The following is an 18,616-nucleotide window of genomic DNA, read 5'->3' as shown; positions in this document are numbered from 1 at the left end:
TATACACAGGTCAGACTGTAGATATAGACGGTTGTAGTCGGTGTATACACGGGTCAGACTGTAGATATAGATGGTTGTAGTCGGTGTATACACAGGTCAGACTGTAGATATAGACGGTTGTAGTCGGTGTATACACAGGTCAGACTGTAGATATAGACGGTTGTAGTCGGTGTATACACAGGTCAGACTGTAGATATAGACAATTGTAGTCGGTGTATACACAGGTCAGACTGTAGATATAGACGGTTGTAGTCGGTGTATACACAGGTCAGATTGTAGATATAGACGGTTGTAGTCAGTGTATACACAGGTCAGACTGTAGATATAGACGGTTGTAGTCGGTGTATACACAGGTCAGACTGTAGATATAGACGGTTGTAGTCGGTGTATACACAGGTCAGATTGTAGATATAGACGGTTGTAGTCAGTGTATACACAGGTCAGACTGCAGATATAGACGGTTGTAGTCGGTGTATACACAGGTCAGACTGTAGATATGGATGGTTGTAGTCGGTGTATACACAGGTCAGACTATAGAAATAGACGGTTGTAGTCGGTGTATACACAGATCAGACTGTAGATATAGGCGGTTGTAGTCGGTGTATACACAGGTCAGACTGTAGATGTGGACGGTTGTAGTTGGTGTATACACAGGTCAGACTGTAGATATGGATGGTTGTAGTCGGTGTATACACAGGTCAGACTGTAGATATGAACGGTTGTAGTTGGTGTATACACAGGTCAGACTGTAGATATAGACGGTTGTAGTCGGTGTATACACAGATCAGACTGTAGATATGGATGGTTGTAGTCGGTGTATAAACAGCTCAGACTATAGATATAGATGGTTGTAGTCAGTGTATAAACAGGTCAGACTGTAGATATAGACGGTTGTAGTCGGTGTATACACAGGTCAGACTGTAGATATGGACAGTTGTAGTCGGTGTATACACAGGTCAGACTGTAGATATAGGTGGTTGTAGTCGGTGTATACACAGGTCAGACTGTAGATATGGACGGTTGTAGTCGGTGTATACACAGGTCAGACTGTAGATATAGGTGGTTGTAGTCGGTGTATACACAGGTCAGACTGTAGATATAGACGGTTGTAGTCGGTGTATACACAGGTCAGACTGTAGATATGGACAGTTGTAGTCGGTGTATACACAGGTCAGACTGTAGATGTGGACGGTTGTAGTCGGTGTATACACAGGTCAGACTGTAGATATAGACGGTTGTAGTCGGTGTATACACAGGTCAGACTGTAGATATAGACGGTTGTAGTCGGTGTATACACAAAGGCAGACTGTAGATATAGACGGTTGTAGTCGGTGTATACACAGGTCAGACTGTAGATATAGACGGTTGTAGTCAGTGTATACACAGGTCAGACTGTAGATATAGACGGTTGTAGTCGGTGTATACACAGGTCAGACTGTAGATATGGACAGTTGTAGTCGGTGTATACACAGGTCAGACTGTAGATATGGACAGTTGTAGTCGGTGTATATACAGGTCAGACTGTAGATATAGACGGTTGTAGTCGGTGTATACACAGGTCAGACTGTAGATATAGACGGTTGTAGTCGGTGTATACACAGGTCAGACTGTAGATATAGACGGTTGTAGTCAGTGTATACACAGGTCAGACTGTAGATATGGACAGTTGTAGTCGGTGTATACACAGGTCAGACTGTAGATATGGACAGTTGTAGTCGGTGTATACACAGGTCAGACTGTAGATGTGGACGGTTGTAGTCGGTGTATACACAGGTCAGACTGTAGATATAGACGGTTGTAGTCGGTGTATACACAGGTCAGACTGTAGATATAGACGGTTGTAGTCGGTGTATACACAAAGGCAGACTGTAGATATAGACGGTTGTAGTCGGTGTATACACAGGTCAGACTGTAGATATAGACGGTTGTAGTCAGTGTATACACAGGTCAGACTGTAGATATAGACGGTTGTAGTCGGTGTATACACAGGTCAGACTGTAGATATGGACAGTTGTAGTCGGTGTATACACAGGTCAGACTGTAGATATGGACAGTTGTAGTCGGTGTATATACATGTCAGACTGTAGATATAGACGGTTGTAGTCGGTGTATACACAGGTCAGACTGTAGATATAGACGGTTGTAGTCGGTGTATACACAGGTCAGACTGTAGATATAGACGGTTGTAGTCAGTGTATACACAGGTCAGACTGTAGATATAGACGGTTGTAGTCAGTGTATACACAGGTCAGACTGTGGATATAGACGGTTCTAGTCGGTGTATACACAGGTCAGACTGTAGATATGGACGGTTGTAGTCGGTGTATACACAGGTCAGACTGTAGATATGGATAGTTGTAGTCGGTGTATAGACAGGTCAGACTGTAGATATAGATGGTTGTAGTTGGTGTATACACAGGTCAGACTGTAGATATAAATGGTTTTAGTCGGTGTATACACAGGTCAGACTGTAGATATAGACGGTTGTAGTCGGTGTATAAACAGGTCAGACTGTAGATATAGGTGGTTGTAGTCGGTGTATACACAGGTCAGACTGTAGATATAGATGGTTGTAGTCGGTGTATACTCAAGTCAGACTGTAGATATAGACGGTTGTAGTCGGTGTATACACAGGTCAGACTGTAGATATAGACGGTTGTAGTCGGTGTATACACAGGTCAGACTGTAGATATAGACGGTTGTAGTCGGTGTATACACAGGTCAGACTGTAGATATAGACGGTTGTAGTCGGTGTATACACAGGTCAGACTGTAGATATAGACGGTTGTAGTCGGTGTATACACAGGTCAGACTGTAGATATGGACGGTTGTAGTCGGTGTATACACAGGTCAGACTGTAGATATAGACGGTTGTAGTCGGTGTATACACAGGTCAGACTTTAGATATAGACGGTTGTAGTCAGTGTATACACAGGTCAGACTGTAGATATGGACGGTTGTAGTCGGTGTATACACAGGTCAGACTGTAGATATAGACGGTTGTAGTCGGTGTATACACAGGTAAGACTGTAGATATGGACGGTTGTAGTCGGTGTATACACAGGTCAGACTGTAGATATAGATGGTTGTAGTCGGTGTATACACAGGTCAGACTGTAGATATAGACGGTTGTAGTCGGTGTATACACAGGTCAGACTTTAGATATAGACGGTTGTAGTCAGTGTATACACAGATCAGACTGTAGATATGGACGGTTGTAGTCGGTGTATACACAGGTCAGACTGTAGATATAGACGGTTGTAGTCGGTGTATACACAGGTAAGACTGTAGATATGGACGGTTGTAGTCGGTGTATACACAGGTCAGACTGTAGATATAGATGGTTGTAGTCGGTGTATACACAGGTCAGACTGTAGATATGGACGGTTGTAGTCGGTGTATACACAGGTAAGACTGTAGATATGGACGGTTGTAGTCGGTGTATACACAGGTAAGACTGTAGATATGGACGGTTGTAGTCGGTGTATACACAGGTAAGACTGTAGATATGGACGGTTGTAGTCGGTGTATACACAGGTCAGACTATAGATATAGACGGTTGTAGTCGGTTTATACACAGGTCAGACTGTAGATATAGATGGTTGTAGTCAGACTGTAGATGGAGACAGGACAGTAGACAATACAGCTGAAGTTTTGTAAATTATATTATAATATAATATATAAAACTAACCTCCAGATTTTGCCCCCAGAGGACCGGCAAGTCCCGGCTGTTGGCCTCCCACGCCTAAACCTGAAAAGGAGAGAATAGGAATAAATTGAAAAAATTTCCAAACTCTCTATTGACATGAAGTGGGCAGTTAGATGGTCAGTACTGTCCATGGCAAGAGTCAGGGGGGTGCAGTGGAGTCACAGGGCTGGATAAGGACTTTGTCAGTTGGAGGTTAGTAGGGGTACAGTTGGGTGGGCAGTAATGTCAGTTTAGTAGTTGGAGGATTGGAAAGGCACAGTGTCAGTTGGAGGTCATTCAGGGCAGTTAGGTGAACAGTACAGTCAGCGGGGCAGTCAGAAAGCAGTGTCAGTTGGAGGTCAGTCGGGGAGCAGTAGGGTGAACAATACATTTAGGTGGCTCCAAAGAGGAATTATCAGTTGGAATTCAGTCAGGGGGCATTTGGGTAAGCAGTATAGTCAGTGGGACAGTCACAGGCAGTGTCAGTTGGAGGTCAGTCAGTGAGAAGTTGGGTGAGGAGTCAAATCAGGGGGCTGGAGAGATGAACTGTCAGTTGGAAGTCAGTCATTGGACTGTTGGGTGAGCAGTGCAGTCAGTGGGCCAGCTGGAGGGTTGGAAAGGGGCAGTGTCAGTTGGAAGTTAGTCAGGAGGCAGTTGGGTGAGCAGTAAAGACAGGGGTATGGAGTGAGGCAGTGCCAGTTTAAAGTCAGTCATTAGGGCAGTTGGGTGGGCAGTGCATTCAGTGGGCCAGGTGGAGGGTTGGAAAGGGGCAGTGTCAGTTGGACGATAGTCAGGGGGCAGTTAAGTCAGAGGTCTGGAGAGAGGCAGTGTCAATTAGAGGTCAGTCATTAGGGCAGTTGGGTGGGCATTTTAGTCAGTGGGAAAGCTGGAGGGTTGGAAAGCAGCAGTGTCAGTTGTTGGATGTCAGTCAGGTGGCAGTTGGGTGGGCAGTAAAGTCAGAGGTCTGGGAGGCAGTGATAGCTGGACATCAGCCATTAGGGCAGTTGGGCAGGCAGTGCAGTCACTGGGCCAGTCAGAGGATTGGAAAGGGGCAGTGTCAGTTGGATGTCAGTCACGGGACAGCTGGGTAGGCAGTAAAGTCAGGGGTCTGGAGAAAGGTAGTGTCCGTTGGAGGTCAGTCATTAAGGCAGTTGGGTGGGCAGTGCAGTCAGTGGTCCATTTGGAGGGTTGGAAAGATGGCTGGAGAGGGGCAGAGTCAGTCTGGATAAAGGAGGGGCAGTCCTGGCACCAGTGGGGGGAGCAGTTGGATGTTATTTGAGGGGGGTTGGTTACAGTCTTGCTCTCACCCCTGGAATAATCCGGCTGATATATGGGGTTTCCTCCGGCGCTCTGCTGGGGTTTGGCCCCTGAAGGAAACGGGAAGAACATTTGAACAGAGCAGAGATAACATACATATTGAAATGCTCTTCTGGCCAATCATCGGGTGACTTTTTCTCCACCAGTCACTAAATGCCAATTTCAGGTTCCAGGGTCACTTTACTGATAAGCCACCATGATGTCTCTGTGGACCTGCCAAAGCTCATTAAATCTTCCCCTCCTCCAAACCATGTCTCTACATTCATATCAGCAATCTACCATAATTGCCCCAAAGATGGAATCTGATACAAACTGGATCCATTATTCAGAGGGATTGGGCAGTTTCCATTAAGAAGAAAGGTTCTTCCGGTTCCTGGAGACCAACCATGAGGGGCACTTTTCAACAGTGGTACCGCTCCGGAGATGTTATAAATTGTAACGCATGGAATAAAAGTGATAATCCTGAACACAGACACACAGATCTGGATTCCTGGGTCAATGAGCCCCCCCCTTGTGCTGTGATCCCCTCTCACCACCTCCCGTCTCTTGTCCTCCCAACCTGAACTTTGCAGGTTCTCTCACTCTACAACCAGACTGTGAGCAAACTGTGAAGATCTTCACCCCACCCACCCCACCACATTCCCACCATGATCTGGTGTCTGGAGCACTACAACCCACCAGCATAACACCTCCCCCCATGAGATGTTGGATTCTGGAGCACTACAACCCCCAGCGTGACAACCTCTGGGGACCCAGAACCCAGGCACTTAGCTAGGAAGAAGACATGATGGGGCCCAGCTTATTGGAACAGCTCCTGGTGTCCATTGTCATACAAGGAGTGTCCAGATGGTGGGCTCCACTAGGGTCCCGTTCTCTACAATATCAGGCAGATTTTGGGGCCCAACACCACAGCTGGGGGAACATTTACACATTCGGGGCAGGAAGGAGTCAGCACTATGGAGGGAAATTATGGATGTCAAAAGGAAAAGACATGGGAGATGGGCTACTACAGATGTAATGGGGTATTAGCCATGGGGGGTGGGCAGCATAGAAGTAGTATGGTATGAGGTGGATGGGCAGTAAGAAGGTAAATGGGCAGTATAAATGTAGAAGGGTATGAGGTGGAGGGGCAGTATAGATGTAGAAGGGTATGAGGTGGAGGGGCAGTATAGATGTAGAAGGGTATGAGGTGGAGGGGCAGTATAGATGTAGAAGGGTATGAGGTGGAGGGGCAGTATAGATGTAGAAGGGTATGAGGTGGAGGGGCAGTATAGATGTAGAAGGGTATGAGGTGGAGGGGCAGTATAGATGTAGAAGGGTATGAGGTGGAGGGGCAGTATAGATGTAGAAGGGTATGAGGTGGAGGGGCAGTATAGATGTAGAAGGGTATGAGGTGGAGGGGCAGTATAGATGTAGAAGGGTATGAGGTAGATGGGCAGTATAGATGTAGAAGGGTATGAGGTGGAGGGGCAGTATAGATGTAGAAGGGTATGAGGTGGAGGGGCAGTATAGATGTAGAAGGGTATTAAGTGGATGGGCAATATAGATGTAGACTGGTATTAGGTGGGTGGGCAGTAGGGTATAAGGTAGATGGACAGTATAGATTTAGAAGGGTATGAGGTAGATGGACAGTATAGATTTAGAAGGGTATGAGGTAAATGGACAGTATAGATTTAGAAGGGTATGAGGTAGATGGACAGTATAGATGTAGAAGGGTATGAGGTAGATGGACATTATAGTTGTAGAAGGGCATGAGGTAGATGGGCAGTATAGATGTAGAAGGGTATTAGGTGGATGGGCAGTAGGGTATAAGGTAGATGGACAGTATAGTTGTAGAAGGGTATTAGGTAGATGGACAGTATAGTTGTAGAAGGGTATTAGGTGGATGGGCAGTATATATTTAGAAGGGTATGAGGTAGATGGACAGTATAGATGTAGTACAGTATTTGGTGAATGGGCAGTATAGACATAGTATGGAATAAGGTGGATGGGCAGTATAAATGTAATGAGGTATTAGGTCAATGGGCAGTATAGATGTAGTAGAGTATTTGGTGGATGGGCGGTAAAGATTTAGTAGGGTATTATGTGGATGGGGCACTATAGAAGTAGTAGGATATTAGGTGCATGGGGGCAGTATAGTTGTAGAAGGGTATTTGGTGGATTGGTAGTATAGTTGTAGAAGGGTATTTGGTGCAAGGGGCAGTATAGATGTAGAAGGGTATTAGGTGGATTGGTAGTATAGATGTAGAAGGGTATTTGGTGGATTGGTAGTATAGATGTAGAAGCATGTTAGGTGGATTGGTAGTATAGATGTAGAAGGGTATTAGGTGTATGGGTAGTATAGTTGTAGAAGGGTATTAGGTGGATTGGTAGTATAGCTGTAGTATGGGAGGGGCATATAAAATGGTATCGGGTATTGAGGAGCCATGAGGCAGATGATAGACATGTTGGAGGGGTAGAAGGTACGAGAAGTCGGGGACATCTACATACTGCAGCATATATGGGAATCCAAGGAAGGATTTATGTGTGACAAGAAGACCTCAGACAGTCACATATTTCATACAGGTATATAGATAGAGAGAACCAGCCACCTACCTCCTTGTAAGCTGATCCCCACCAGGGACAGGAGCAGTACGAAGCGCAGCATTGTTCAGAGTGTGCAGGAAACAGAGAAGCAGAGACAACCTTGGGGCCCAGGACCCTAGATATACCCCGGCAACTCACCCCACCCCCACCCCTCCTACATGTAACGTGTCAAATACTGCCAATGAGCAGACACTCAGGTGTGATGTGTACACAGAGGAGTACAGGCCCCGCTTCAAGTTTAACACTAAAATTACTGAACAAATATCTACTCCCCCTAGAAGAATGATACTAGTCATCCACCGACCCCGGGTTTTATATCATCTCCGGTATCAGCCTACTACACCTCTACAATTCCAATACTCACCCCTACATCCTACTACACCTCTACTCACCCCCACATCCTACTACACCTTTACAATTCCAATACTCACCCCGCCTCACACATGCTACTACACCTCTACTAGTCCTCTACTCTCCCCCCACATCCTACCACACCTCTACAATTCCAATACTCACCCCTACATCCTACTACACCTCTACTCACCCCCACATCCTACTACACCTCTACAATTCCAATACTCACCCCTACATCCTACTACACCTCTACTCACCCCCACATCCTACTACACCTTTACAATTCCAATACTCACCCCGCCTCACACATGCTACTACACTTCTACTAGTCCTCTACTCACCCCCACATCCTACTACACCTCTACTAGTCCTCTACTCACCCCCACATCCTACTACACCTCTACAATTCCAATACTCACCCCTACATCCTACTACACCACTACTCACCCCCACATCCTACTACACCTCTACAATTCCAATACTCACCCCTACATCCTACTACACCACTACTCACCCCCACATCCTACTACACCTCTACAATTCCAATACTCACCCCGCCTCACACATGCTACTACACCTCTACTAGTCCTCTACTCTCCCCCCACATCCTACCACACCTCTACAATTCCAATACTCACCCCCACTAGTCCTCTACTCTCCCCCCACATCCTACTACACCTCTACTCTCCCCCACATCCTACTACACCTCTACTAGTCCTCTACTCACCCCCACATCCTACTACACCTCTACAATTCCAATACTCACCCCCACATCCTACTACACCTCTACAATTCCAATACTCACCTCCACATCCTATTACATCTCTACAATTCCAATAATCACCCCCACATCCTACTACACCTCTACAATTCCAATACTCACCCCCACATCCTACTACACCTCTACTCACCCCCACATCCTACTACACCTCTACTAGTCCTCTACTAACTCCCCACATCCTACTACACCTCTACTAGTCCTCTACTCACCCCCACATCCTACTACACCTCTACAATTCCAATACTCACCCCCACATCCTACTACACCTCTACTCACCCCCACATCCTACTATACCTCTACTAGTCCTCCACTCACCCCCACATCCTACTACACCTCTACAATTCCAATACTCACCCCCACATCCTACTACACCTCTACAATTCCAATACTCACCCCCCACATCCTACTACACCTCTACAATTCCAATACTCACCCCCACATCCTACTACACCTCTACACCTCTACAATTCCAATACTCACCCCCACATCCTACTACACCTCTACAATTCCAATACTCACCCCCACATCCTACTACACCTCTACTAGTCCTCTACTAACTCCCCACATCCTACTACACCTTTACTAGTCCTCTACTCACCCCCACATCCTACTACACCTCTACAATGCCAATACTCACTCCCCTGTACTTACCCCCATATACTACTACACTCCTACTAATCCTGTACTCACCCCCATATTCTACAAATCCCTACTAGTCCTGTACTCACCCCAATACCCTACTACACCCCTACTAGTCCTATACTCACACCAATATACTACCGCACCCCTACTAATCCTATACTCACCCTTAAAACCTGCTATACTCCTACTAGTCCTGCATTCACCCCCATATCCTACTACACCCCTACCAGTCTTGTACTCACTCTCACATCTTATTACACCTCTACTAGTCCTGTATTTACTCCCATATCCTATTACACCCTACTAGTCCTGTATTCACCCCATATCTTACTACACCCCTACTAGCGTTATACTCAGCCTCATATCTTACTACACCGCTACTAGTCCTGTACTTACACACATATCCTATTACACCTGGTCTTGCACTCACCCCCATTCCCTACTACACCTCTAGTAGTCCTGTACTCACCCCCATATCCTACTACATCCCTACTAGTCTTGTACTCACCCTCATATCTTACTACATCTCCACTAGTCCTGTACTTACCCAATAGCCTACTACACTTACTAGTCCCATACTCACCCCCATACCTTACAACACTTTACTGTACTCACTCCAATAACCGTCTATGCTGTATCAGTCCTTTAATAACCTCCATATCGTACTATACCCTAATAAATATCCCTAGACAATCTACATTTTACCCTACTAGTCCAGTAGTCACCCCTAATTCCTACATAATCCCCCTACTAGGCCCGAACTCACCTCTATATCCTACTACACCCCCAACTATTGCTGTTTCCACTCCTGTATCCTACTCTTCCTACTAGACTTCTACTCACCACAATGTCCTACTAAAAACCTCCAATAGTTATCTACTCACCAACATATCCATAGGCGTGCGCCAGTGATGTACCCTAATCACCCCGTGTGGTGCAGATTCCCCCTGCTATTTCCTCAAAGCCCCCGAATGGGGCTTCTAAAAAAAATAAATAGTAATAATAATACAAATGAAAAAACTACTAACACCGTCCACTGCTCTACTAACGCCGTCCATGTTTTAATACATTTGGGGTGCACACCCTAATGCAATAGGCTGCGCACACCTATGAACATCATATCCTACTACCCCCTACTAGTCCTGTACTTACCCCTCTATTCTACTCCACCCCTACTAGTCCTGTACTTACCCCTCTATTCTACTCCACCCCTACTAGTCCTGTACTTACCCCTCTATTCTACTCCACCCCTACTAGTCCTGTACTTACCCCTCTATTCTACTCCACCCCTACTAGTCCTGTACTTACCCCTCTATTCTACTCCACCCTTACTAGTCCTGTACTTACCCCTCTATTCTACTCCACCCCTACTAGTCCTGTACTTACCCCTCTATTCTACTCCACCCTTACTAGTCCTGTACTTACCCCTCTATTCTACTCCACCCCTACTAGTCCTGTTCTATTCCCCATATGTCACTCCAATGCTCATCTTCATATCTTCTTAAACCTCTAGTCCTACTCTTATTAAGCTGTACTCCAGTTTAATCACTAAACACATCTAGTAGTAAAGTATTTCCCCCGGTGATGTCAGGCCTGTAGTGTATCTTCAGTCAGAGCCATGTGTCAGCTTGGAGAAACAGGTACCCCGGCAGTGTACTGGAATGTGACATGGAGGTGCCATATTTACTCGGAGGAGAAGACAGGAACAGACTGCCAATGATGGGTGACAGAGTTCACCAAGAGTGCATGAGAGGAAGAGACATGTCCCGGGACTCCCCCCTTATAGATGAGGAGAGATATCTGTACAATACAGTATTTCATGGACTGAGTGGTCATACACCTTGAAGACCCAACACTTCATTTGTACAATACGAGATGTCATGGACTGGGTGGTCACACACTATGAACACCCAACACTTCATTTGTACAATACGAGATGTCATAGACAGAGTGGTCACACACCTTGAAGACCCAACACTTCATCTGTACAATACGAGATGTCATGGACTGGGTGGTCACACACTATGAAGACCCAACACTTCATCTGTACAATAAGAGATGTCATAGACTGAGTGGTCACACACTATGAAGACCCAACACTTCATTTGTACAATACAAGATGTCATGGACTGAGTGGTCACACACTACGAAGACCCAACACTTCATTTGTACAATACAAGATGTCATGGACTGGGTGGTCACACACTATGAAGACCCAACACTTCATCTGTACAATACGAGATGTCATAGACTGGGTGGTCACACACTATGAAGACCCAACACTTCATCTGTACAATAAGAGATGTCATAGACTGAGTGGTCACACACTATGAAGACCCAACACTTCATTTGTACAATACAAGATGTCATGGACTGAGTGGTCACACACTACGAAGACCCAACACTTCATTTGTACAATACAAGATGTCATGGACTGGGTGGTCACACACTATGAAGACCCAACACTTCATCTGTACAATACGAGATGTCATAGACTGAGTGGTCACACACTATGAAGACCCAACACTTCATCTGTACAATACAAGATGTCATGGACTGGGTGGTCATACACTATGAAGACCCAACACTTCATCTGTACAATACAAGATGTCATGGACTGGGTGGTCATACACTATGAACACCCAACACTTCATCTGTGCAATATGAGATGTCATTGACTAGGTGGTCACACACTATTCACTGTGCCACCAAAATGTTACTTTGCTATAATTCCCTCCCTTCATGGCCACGCAACTGATCAGCTACATGCAGCACAAGGCTGGCCAGATCATTTATTAGTAAAAACGGTTTTAGGTGGGAAAATGTTGTAGATTTCCATACAAGAGGGATAATATACTGGGAATAGATCAATGTAGTCCCTATGCTGAGATCTGATCCTACATGAAGCCCTCATGCAATCTGGTTCAACAGAAAAAGTCCCCCTATAAAAGGAACTGGTCCTACATGAAGCCCCCATGGGATCTTGTCCTACATGAAGCACCTTCTGCTCAGATCATCTGCTCTTACATGAAACCTCCATAAGATTTGATACTACGTGAAGCACCCTCCCTTCATGGGAACCTGTCCTATGAATCCCTCCTCGCCATGGGACCTAGTCCTAAATGAGGTCCCCTCCCCAATTGGATCTGATTCTACATGTAGCCCTTACCATGAGATCTTGTTCTACGTGAAGCCTGCCATGAGGTCTAGGCCTCATGAAGCCCTTCCAGTGGGATCTGATCCATCATGAAGCACCCTCCCTTCATGAGATCTGGTCCTGCATAAATTCCTCCTCTCCGTGGGACCTGTTCCTACACGGGGCCCCCTCCCCCATGGGATCTGATCCTACATGAAGCCCTTACCATGATATCTTGTTCTATGTGAAGCCCTCCCCATGGGATCTGATCCTAGATGAAGCCCCCTCCCCAGCTCTCCTGGATGCAGTCAGTGTGAAGTCTGTGTTTCCCCTCAGCACAGATGGCTGCTGTCTACATAATACATCAGTGATAGAAGATGGAGGGGCTCTCGCTGACTTGAATGACAATACCAGAGGATGAGGAAATGACTCCAGAAACTGAGATCTGCAATAAAAGTGACAGGATGTCTCACCATGGGAGGTGTCATTTACAGTTTATTAGATATATTGAACAGAAAAAAACAGCACTAGGGACAAGGTTCACAGTGAACTTTGGTGGGGCTATGTTGGATTCAATTGTAGGGTAAACCTCTTCACTGCAAGTCTTTCCTTACAAGTGGGCTTCTCTCAAGTGGGGAGTAGGTGTTTAATTTTTTTTAAAATTAAAAACACCTCTTTAAGTTGAAAGCAGATCATTCACTTGTGACCTACTGCCAATTCTTGAAACTGCTGTCTGCACGCAGCACACTGCTGCATCGTTTTAAAGGAAGAAAAAGGCAGTGTGCACGTAAACAGTTTCCCATATCTCACTGCACCCCCTAACCCTACAGATAAAAGGTTAGGCACACACCAGTTAGTCCCATTATTCCTGGTTAAACCCTTCTTGCTGCTGGCCAATGTTTACACTGTTGGGTCCCCTGCAGTCTCCCAATTCTTGTAGTAAAGTCCCAGTCTGCTTGTCTCTAGTAATCTTAGGCATAGCCTTGCTCATTAAAATCGTTCTGCTGTAGTGTCTTAATTCTTGTAAAGAGGCACCCCCCGCCCCGTGCTCTCGCTAGTATATTTGTGTCTAGCCTTGGGAATCAACATTTGCCTGCTAGTTCTTAGACATATTCTTTGCAGCCTCTTAATGCTTGTAGTAAAGCCCCAGCTCTTGTCTCGTAAATTTGGGCCTATCATTGGTCATTAAACCTGTCCTGCTTCTGGCCAATTTTACACTTGTGTCAGCTGCAGTCTTAGGAGAGTTTGATTTTTTTTTTTTTTAATTGATCAGTTCAAGGACAGTCCTGCATCGATGATAGGGACCACCACAACAAACAACTGCCCATTTTTTATTGGCTGGTCAATGCAGGTTTACTACCATATGATAAAGCATGCATCACTATCTGAGGAAAAAAAAAAAAAAAAAAAAAAAAAAAAAAAAAAAAAAAAAAAACCCTTTCAGGGTTTTTTTTTTTTTAAACCTAAAATGACCCAGATTGGTGTGCTGCTGTTGATCAACCAGAATAAAAAGCAATTCCATGCCATCACCAAGACGGTCCTGTAATTCTTTAGGCCAGGGATCTGATCCTCAAACTATGGCCCTCCAGCTGTTGTAGAACTACACGTCCCATGAGGCATTGTAAAACTGATATTCACAGACATAACTAAGCATGATGGGAATTGTAGTTCCTGAACTGGAGGGCCATAGTTTGAAGACCCCTGCTTTAGGCATTCAAAGCACGGTTTAAGGATTGGTGTACTTGAATGTTGCCCTCAAAGCCACATGAAATGACCTACTTTTTCAACTTAACCTCCCCATGGCACGGCCTACCATTCCATGCCCTTTATAGGCATAAGTTTGTCTAAAAACCTGTCAAAATTTAAGCAACAAAATTCTTCCCATCGACATCAGTGTGATTCACTTCTATGTTTGGGCACAGCCACAAGATTCACTGAACCCTTGGTGAAAAGCCCAATCTGATCACCCCTCTGGCTTGGGAAGGAGAGGTGTAGAGATGAGCTGAATGTACCCGAGTATGGTTGGGGGGGGTGCGCTTTACTTCAATGGAGGTTCAGATGCAACACCTGAAGTCAATAGGAGCTGAATGTTAAACATGAGTTCAGACCATTTTCTAGGCTAAATTAAGAAATTATGAATGACATGGGGGCTGGGGTAATCTGTATATACAACCCAAAAAAAAAAAAAAAAAAAAAAAAAAAAAAAAAAGTAAATGACATTTCCAAGCCCCTTTGCTCTGTCAAGGCCACCAGGACTCCAATCCACTCAATTAGATCCTTGTTCTGGATGAGAGCCAGAGGTAACCCAAAGCAACCCCCATGTGGGGGTGCCCCCTAAGGAACGATCTAGATGAATCTAGTATGGATGTCAAGGGGATCCCAAGAGTAGTGTCACCCCAAATGCCTGGCCAAGGACAAAAGCCCCCCCCCCCCCAAGAGAAAATGCACCCAAAGAAAGCCAGATGACCAATCCTGCCTCCCCGCAAGTGAGGGCAGCAGTCTGGCCACTGAACATGAGGGTGGTGGGGTATTCCCAGTGACATCACTGACCAAATATGGTCATGTCCTCCTGAACATTCCCGAGAACTCATCCTCCAGAATACAAGGACTGAATTCTTACCAGAAAATGGATCAGACATGTTCAAATTGATCCACAATGTAGCCCAACCCAATGTAACAGACAGCAGCAGAATTCCTCCCAACAAATCCAGACAGTAGAGCAAATACCATCCCATGACAGGTCATCACCACCCCTACTGAGAATTACACAGGAATTGTGCAGAGTCCATACCATACAGAACAGATACTGAGAATTACACCCAGCATACAGGACAGACAAGGAATGTGGAAATCTGTATAGCAGTGTGATGTTGTCCAGTAGTGTGAAGACCACTCTTCCTCCTCCCCCCCCCCCATATGAATAGATTTGATCTATGGCCCCCCTCCCAACTCCTCTGAAGTCTCAGGTTAGTGAATGACTCCATTGTCTGGAGTTTGCTCTCAGTCTACTCATTGTCCTGGTAATGATTTACAGTGGGGGGGGGGGGAATCTTTGTATTCCAATTTCCTGACCATAGACATACATGACTGATAATTACAGTTGTGCGTTTCAGCCCAGCCCTCTGGCCACACAGGACAACTCTGAGGAATTTCTTCCTCCAACATCTCTAGCAGATGAAAGACCTGTCCCCTCCCACACAGGACAACTCTATGGCTGGACATCATATCTGCCCAATCTTTTACACATGGGACAATTCAATGTAGGACTAGACAGATCCTGTCCAATCTCACCCCACAGGACAGTTCTACAATTAAGACACAAGATGGGGGGGGGGGGGTTAGATATTTGGGTCATTTATTGATTGGCTGCCTTGGGTGATGTGACCTGTGTCCAATCATATGCAGGACATTTAAATTGGGAAGATTTCCATTCCTGCCCTATAATCAAACAGAAGAACAATGCATGGGAAAGTTAACACCCCCCTCCACTGCTTGACACCCCATTCTTGGAAACACCCTCCATTGCCCAACTCCTGAAGAATAGTTGCCATTGTCCAACACCCCAATGGTAAAGATCCTTTCCACTGCCCTGTTCCTGAAGAACAGCCTCCATTGCCCAAAACCCAATTCCTGAAGACCCCCTTATTCTCTTCTACCCCATTTTCGTTCCATGAACAGCTTATTTTGAATTTCCTTTTGGCACCCTTGACTCAATGGGGAGATTAAAAAAAAAAAAAAAAAAACCCCAACACAGACCTTCCTGACAGGGGTCCCAGCCCTCCCCCACTCCACAAAAAGTCTTATGTGGTTGTAGATCTGGAGGTTCTCCACTATCCAGGAGAACCCATCACAAGACTTATATCTTAAGAAAGTCCCCCCATCCCAGTCATTAGTTCACCTCCAGGGGGACACAGACATGTTCAGGCCAGACAGGTCAGTTCTACAAAAGAATATTTTATTAAACATGAAATTTGTATAAAATCCAGCACAATCCCCCCCCCCCTTCCCAGAGTCTGTCTTCATGCCATAATAGGGCATCCCATTAGTCCTCACACATAGTTCTTGGTGGTATACTCACTGCGAGCCCCAGAGGGGGCAGCAGTATAGCGGGCAGTGTATGGGGCATCTTTCTTGGGGCAGGAGCAGCACAGAAGCCCCCCACCCAGCAGCATCAGAGCAGCGGAAGCCCAGCCAATGTAGATAGCAGCCCCCAACTCCCTCTTCTGGGCATCTGTCACCAGTGGGTTGTAGAAGTCACGGATGATGCTGTTGGCTGACCAGCAGACAGGAATGAGCATTAGGACCCCTGCCACCACAAAGATCACACCAGACACCAGGCTGACCCTCGCCTTGGTGTTCTCATTTTCCACACAGTTGGTACATTTGGCTCCCACAATGCCGATGAGCAGGCCTAGGATAGCCACAAGGATACAGATGACAGTGAGGGCTCGGGCAGCCTGAAGATCTTGAGGCAAGGCCAACATGGAGTCGTAGACCTTGCACTGCATCTGGCCAGTGCTTTGAACGATGCAATTCATCCACAGTCCTTCCCAGATGATCTGCGCCACCACAATGTTGTTCCCGATGAATGCAGTCACCTTCCACATTGGCAAGGCACAGGTGATGATGGATCCCACCCAGCCAATCAAGGACAAGGCCATCCCAAGAAGCTGAAGACCAGTGGAAGCCATTGTTGACTGGAATCTGCAAGATCAGGAAGCATACAGGTCATTACATTTCAACCAAAGTCCAACAGTTCTTAAGCATGTCAAGTTTTTCAGGACTAATATCAGTCATACACAATACTATCTTTTAGACTCAGCCTTTTACATTTTTGCCATCTACAATGGTTTATAGTCAGACCACACAAAGCCCTACAAGTTGGGTGACCAAAACTTAACCCAACCCCCCCTCCCCCAAGACTACAACAAATTCCTGAATGGTCAGGTGTTGGATGCTCATTGTCTTTTGGTGCTTTGAGTCAGGAGCCTTCGTTACCCAACTATAGTTCCTCTGGACCCAGTACAAGACTTGGCCAGTAAGGAGACTTCGGAGCTTCTGACCAATTGGACTTATCCTGACCAGCAATATACAAGGCACCAAAGGAAGACCTCACCATTATCCAAGGCTTGACCTTCAGATACAAGGCAACTATGGACCATTCAGCTGAGGCACTGGGATCAGCCAGTGGTGTCGCTATGGGGGTGTGGGCCACACCCACAGGTATCCTCACTGTTCTGAGGTCTGTAAACTTACTAAAATGTAGAAGATGGTCATGTGCATCCAACCCCAACCTTTAGAGGGCATTAGTTTTGATCCCCCACCTTTAACCCTGTGATCAATCCCTGCCGTAGGGTGACAACACACCTCCACTTCATCTATGGGAGAAGCCATGGTTGTCACCCAGGCTGGGCTTGACATCTCTTCATCTCCCGTTATGAGAGAATTAGTAGTAAAGATAAGATTACTTCATGCATTTAGCTCAAATAAAAGCATTTCTGGCAGAACGGGCGGTTTCTGTACTAGCTGAAGCGTTCAGCCCAAAACCCAGAGAAACCACCACATCCAGGGACTGATATGTGCCATACTTCACTGTTTTGGGTTCATAAAGAACCTTTACATGGATGGGGCAACCATATTGAGTTATGTCATAGGAAAGTTACATCAGTGACTGCACTTTACTGCTCCTCACACAAAACCATTAGTCTTTATCTGAAGCTCCAGCAGTTCAGCTAGGGTGCAGGTTGCATATAAAAAAAAAAATTCCTCTGCATTACAATAAAGATGTGTGACAGCAGCCATGTTACCATAGTCTGGCTTGGAGATGATTGGTCAGATCTTTGACAACAAGTCATCCAGACAGTTCCGATTGTACAATCTACTGCCACAAACAGAAGAAGGTCAAACAATTCAATCAAAACCATCCCAACCACAGACACCAACATACACAGGCAGACAAATATTGGTGACCCTGAGCACCAGCTACAGGTGAATGGAGCCCCCCGTCCCCTCCCCCTTACCATTGTATTCAGTCTAGGACTAGTTCTCTCCTCCCCCTTTGTAGGTAAAGGGGGGGGGAGGGGGGGGGGGGGGGGGGAGGGGGGGAGGACAG

General features: G+C 45.9%; 2 protein-coding genes across 9 annotated transcripts in view; both read right to left on the bottom strand.

Annotated features, from left to right (window-relative positions):
- Positions 1–7,738, bottom strand: part of GREP1 (glycine rich extracellular protein 1) — a 51,973-nt gene extending 44,235 nt beyond the window's left edge. For all 4 annotated transcript variants that reach the window (XM_073635306.1, XM_073635309.1, XM_073635308.1 and 1 more), the window contains exons 1-3: positions 7,601–7,738; positions 4,996–5,055; positions 3,692–3,751 (exon numbers count right to left, since the gene is read on the bottom strand). In XM_073635306.1, coding sequence (XP_073491407.1) covers positions 3,692–3,751; positions 4,996–5,055; positions 7,601–7,652 — 172 coding nt within the window. In that variant the 5' untranslated portion in view covers positions 7,653–7,738. The remainder of the gene's footprint in view (positions 1–3,691; positions 3,752–4,995; positions 5,056–7,600) is intronic.
- Positions 7,739–16,441: 8,703 nt separating this feature from the next.
- Positions 16,442–18,616, bottom strand: part of LOC141148128 (claudin-6-like) — a 69,945-nt gene continuing 67,770 nt past the window's right edge. For 4 of the 5 annotated variants that reach the window (XM_073635302.1, XM_073635303.1, XM_073635300.1 and 1 more), the window contains exon 2: positions 16,506–17,208. In XM_073635302.1, coding sequence (XP_073491403.1) covers positions 16,554–17,195 — 642 coding nt within the window. In that variant the 5' untranslated portion in view covers positions 17,196–17,208 and the 3' untranslated portion in view covers positions 16,506–16,553. Of the gene's footprint in view, positions 17,209–18,616 lie in introns of all 5 variants that reach the window. The other variant, XM_073635305.1, reaches the window with a different exon arrangement.

Source organism: Aquarana catesbeiana, linkage group LG06 (genome assembly GCF_042186555.1).
Source record: "Aquarana catesbeiana isolate 2022-GZ linkage group LG06, ASM4218655v1, whole genome shotgun sequence".
NCBI classification, from domain to species: Eukaryota; Metazoa; Chordata; class Amphibia; order Anura; family Ranidae; genus Aquarana; species Aquarana catesbeiana.
This window is presented reverse-complemented; position numbering and strand designations above follow the sequence as displayed.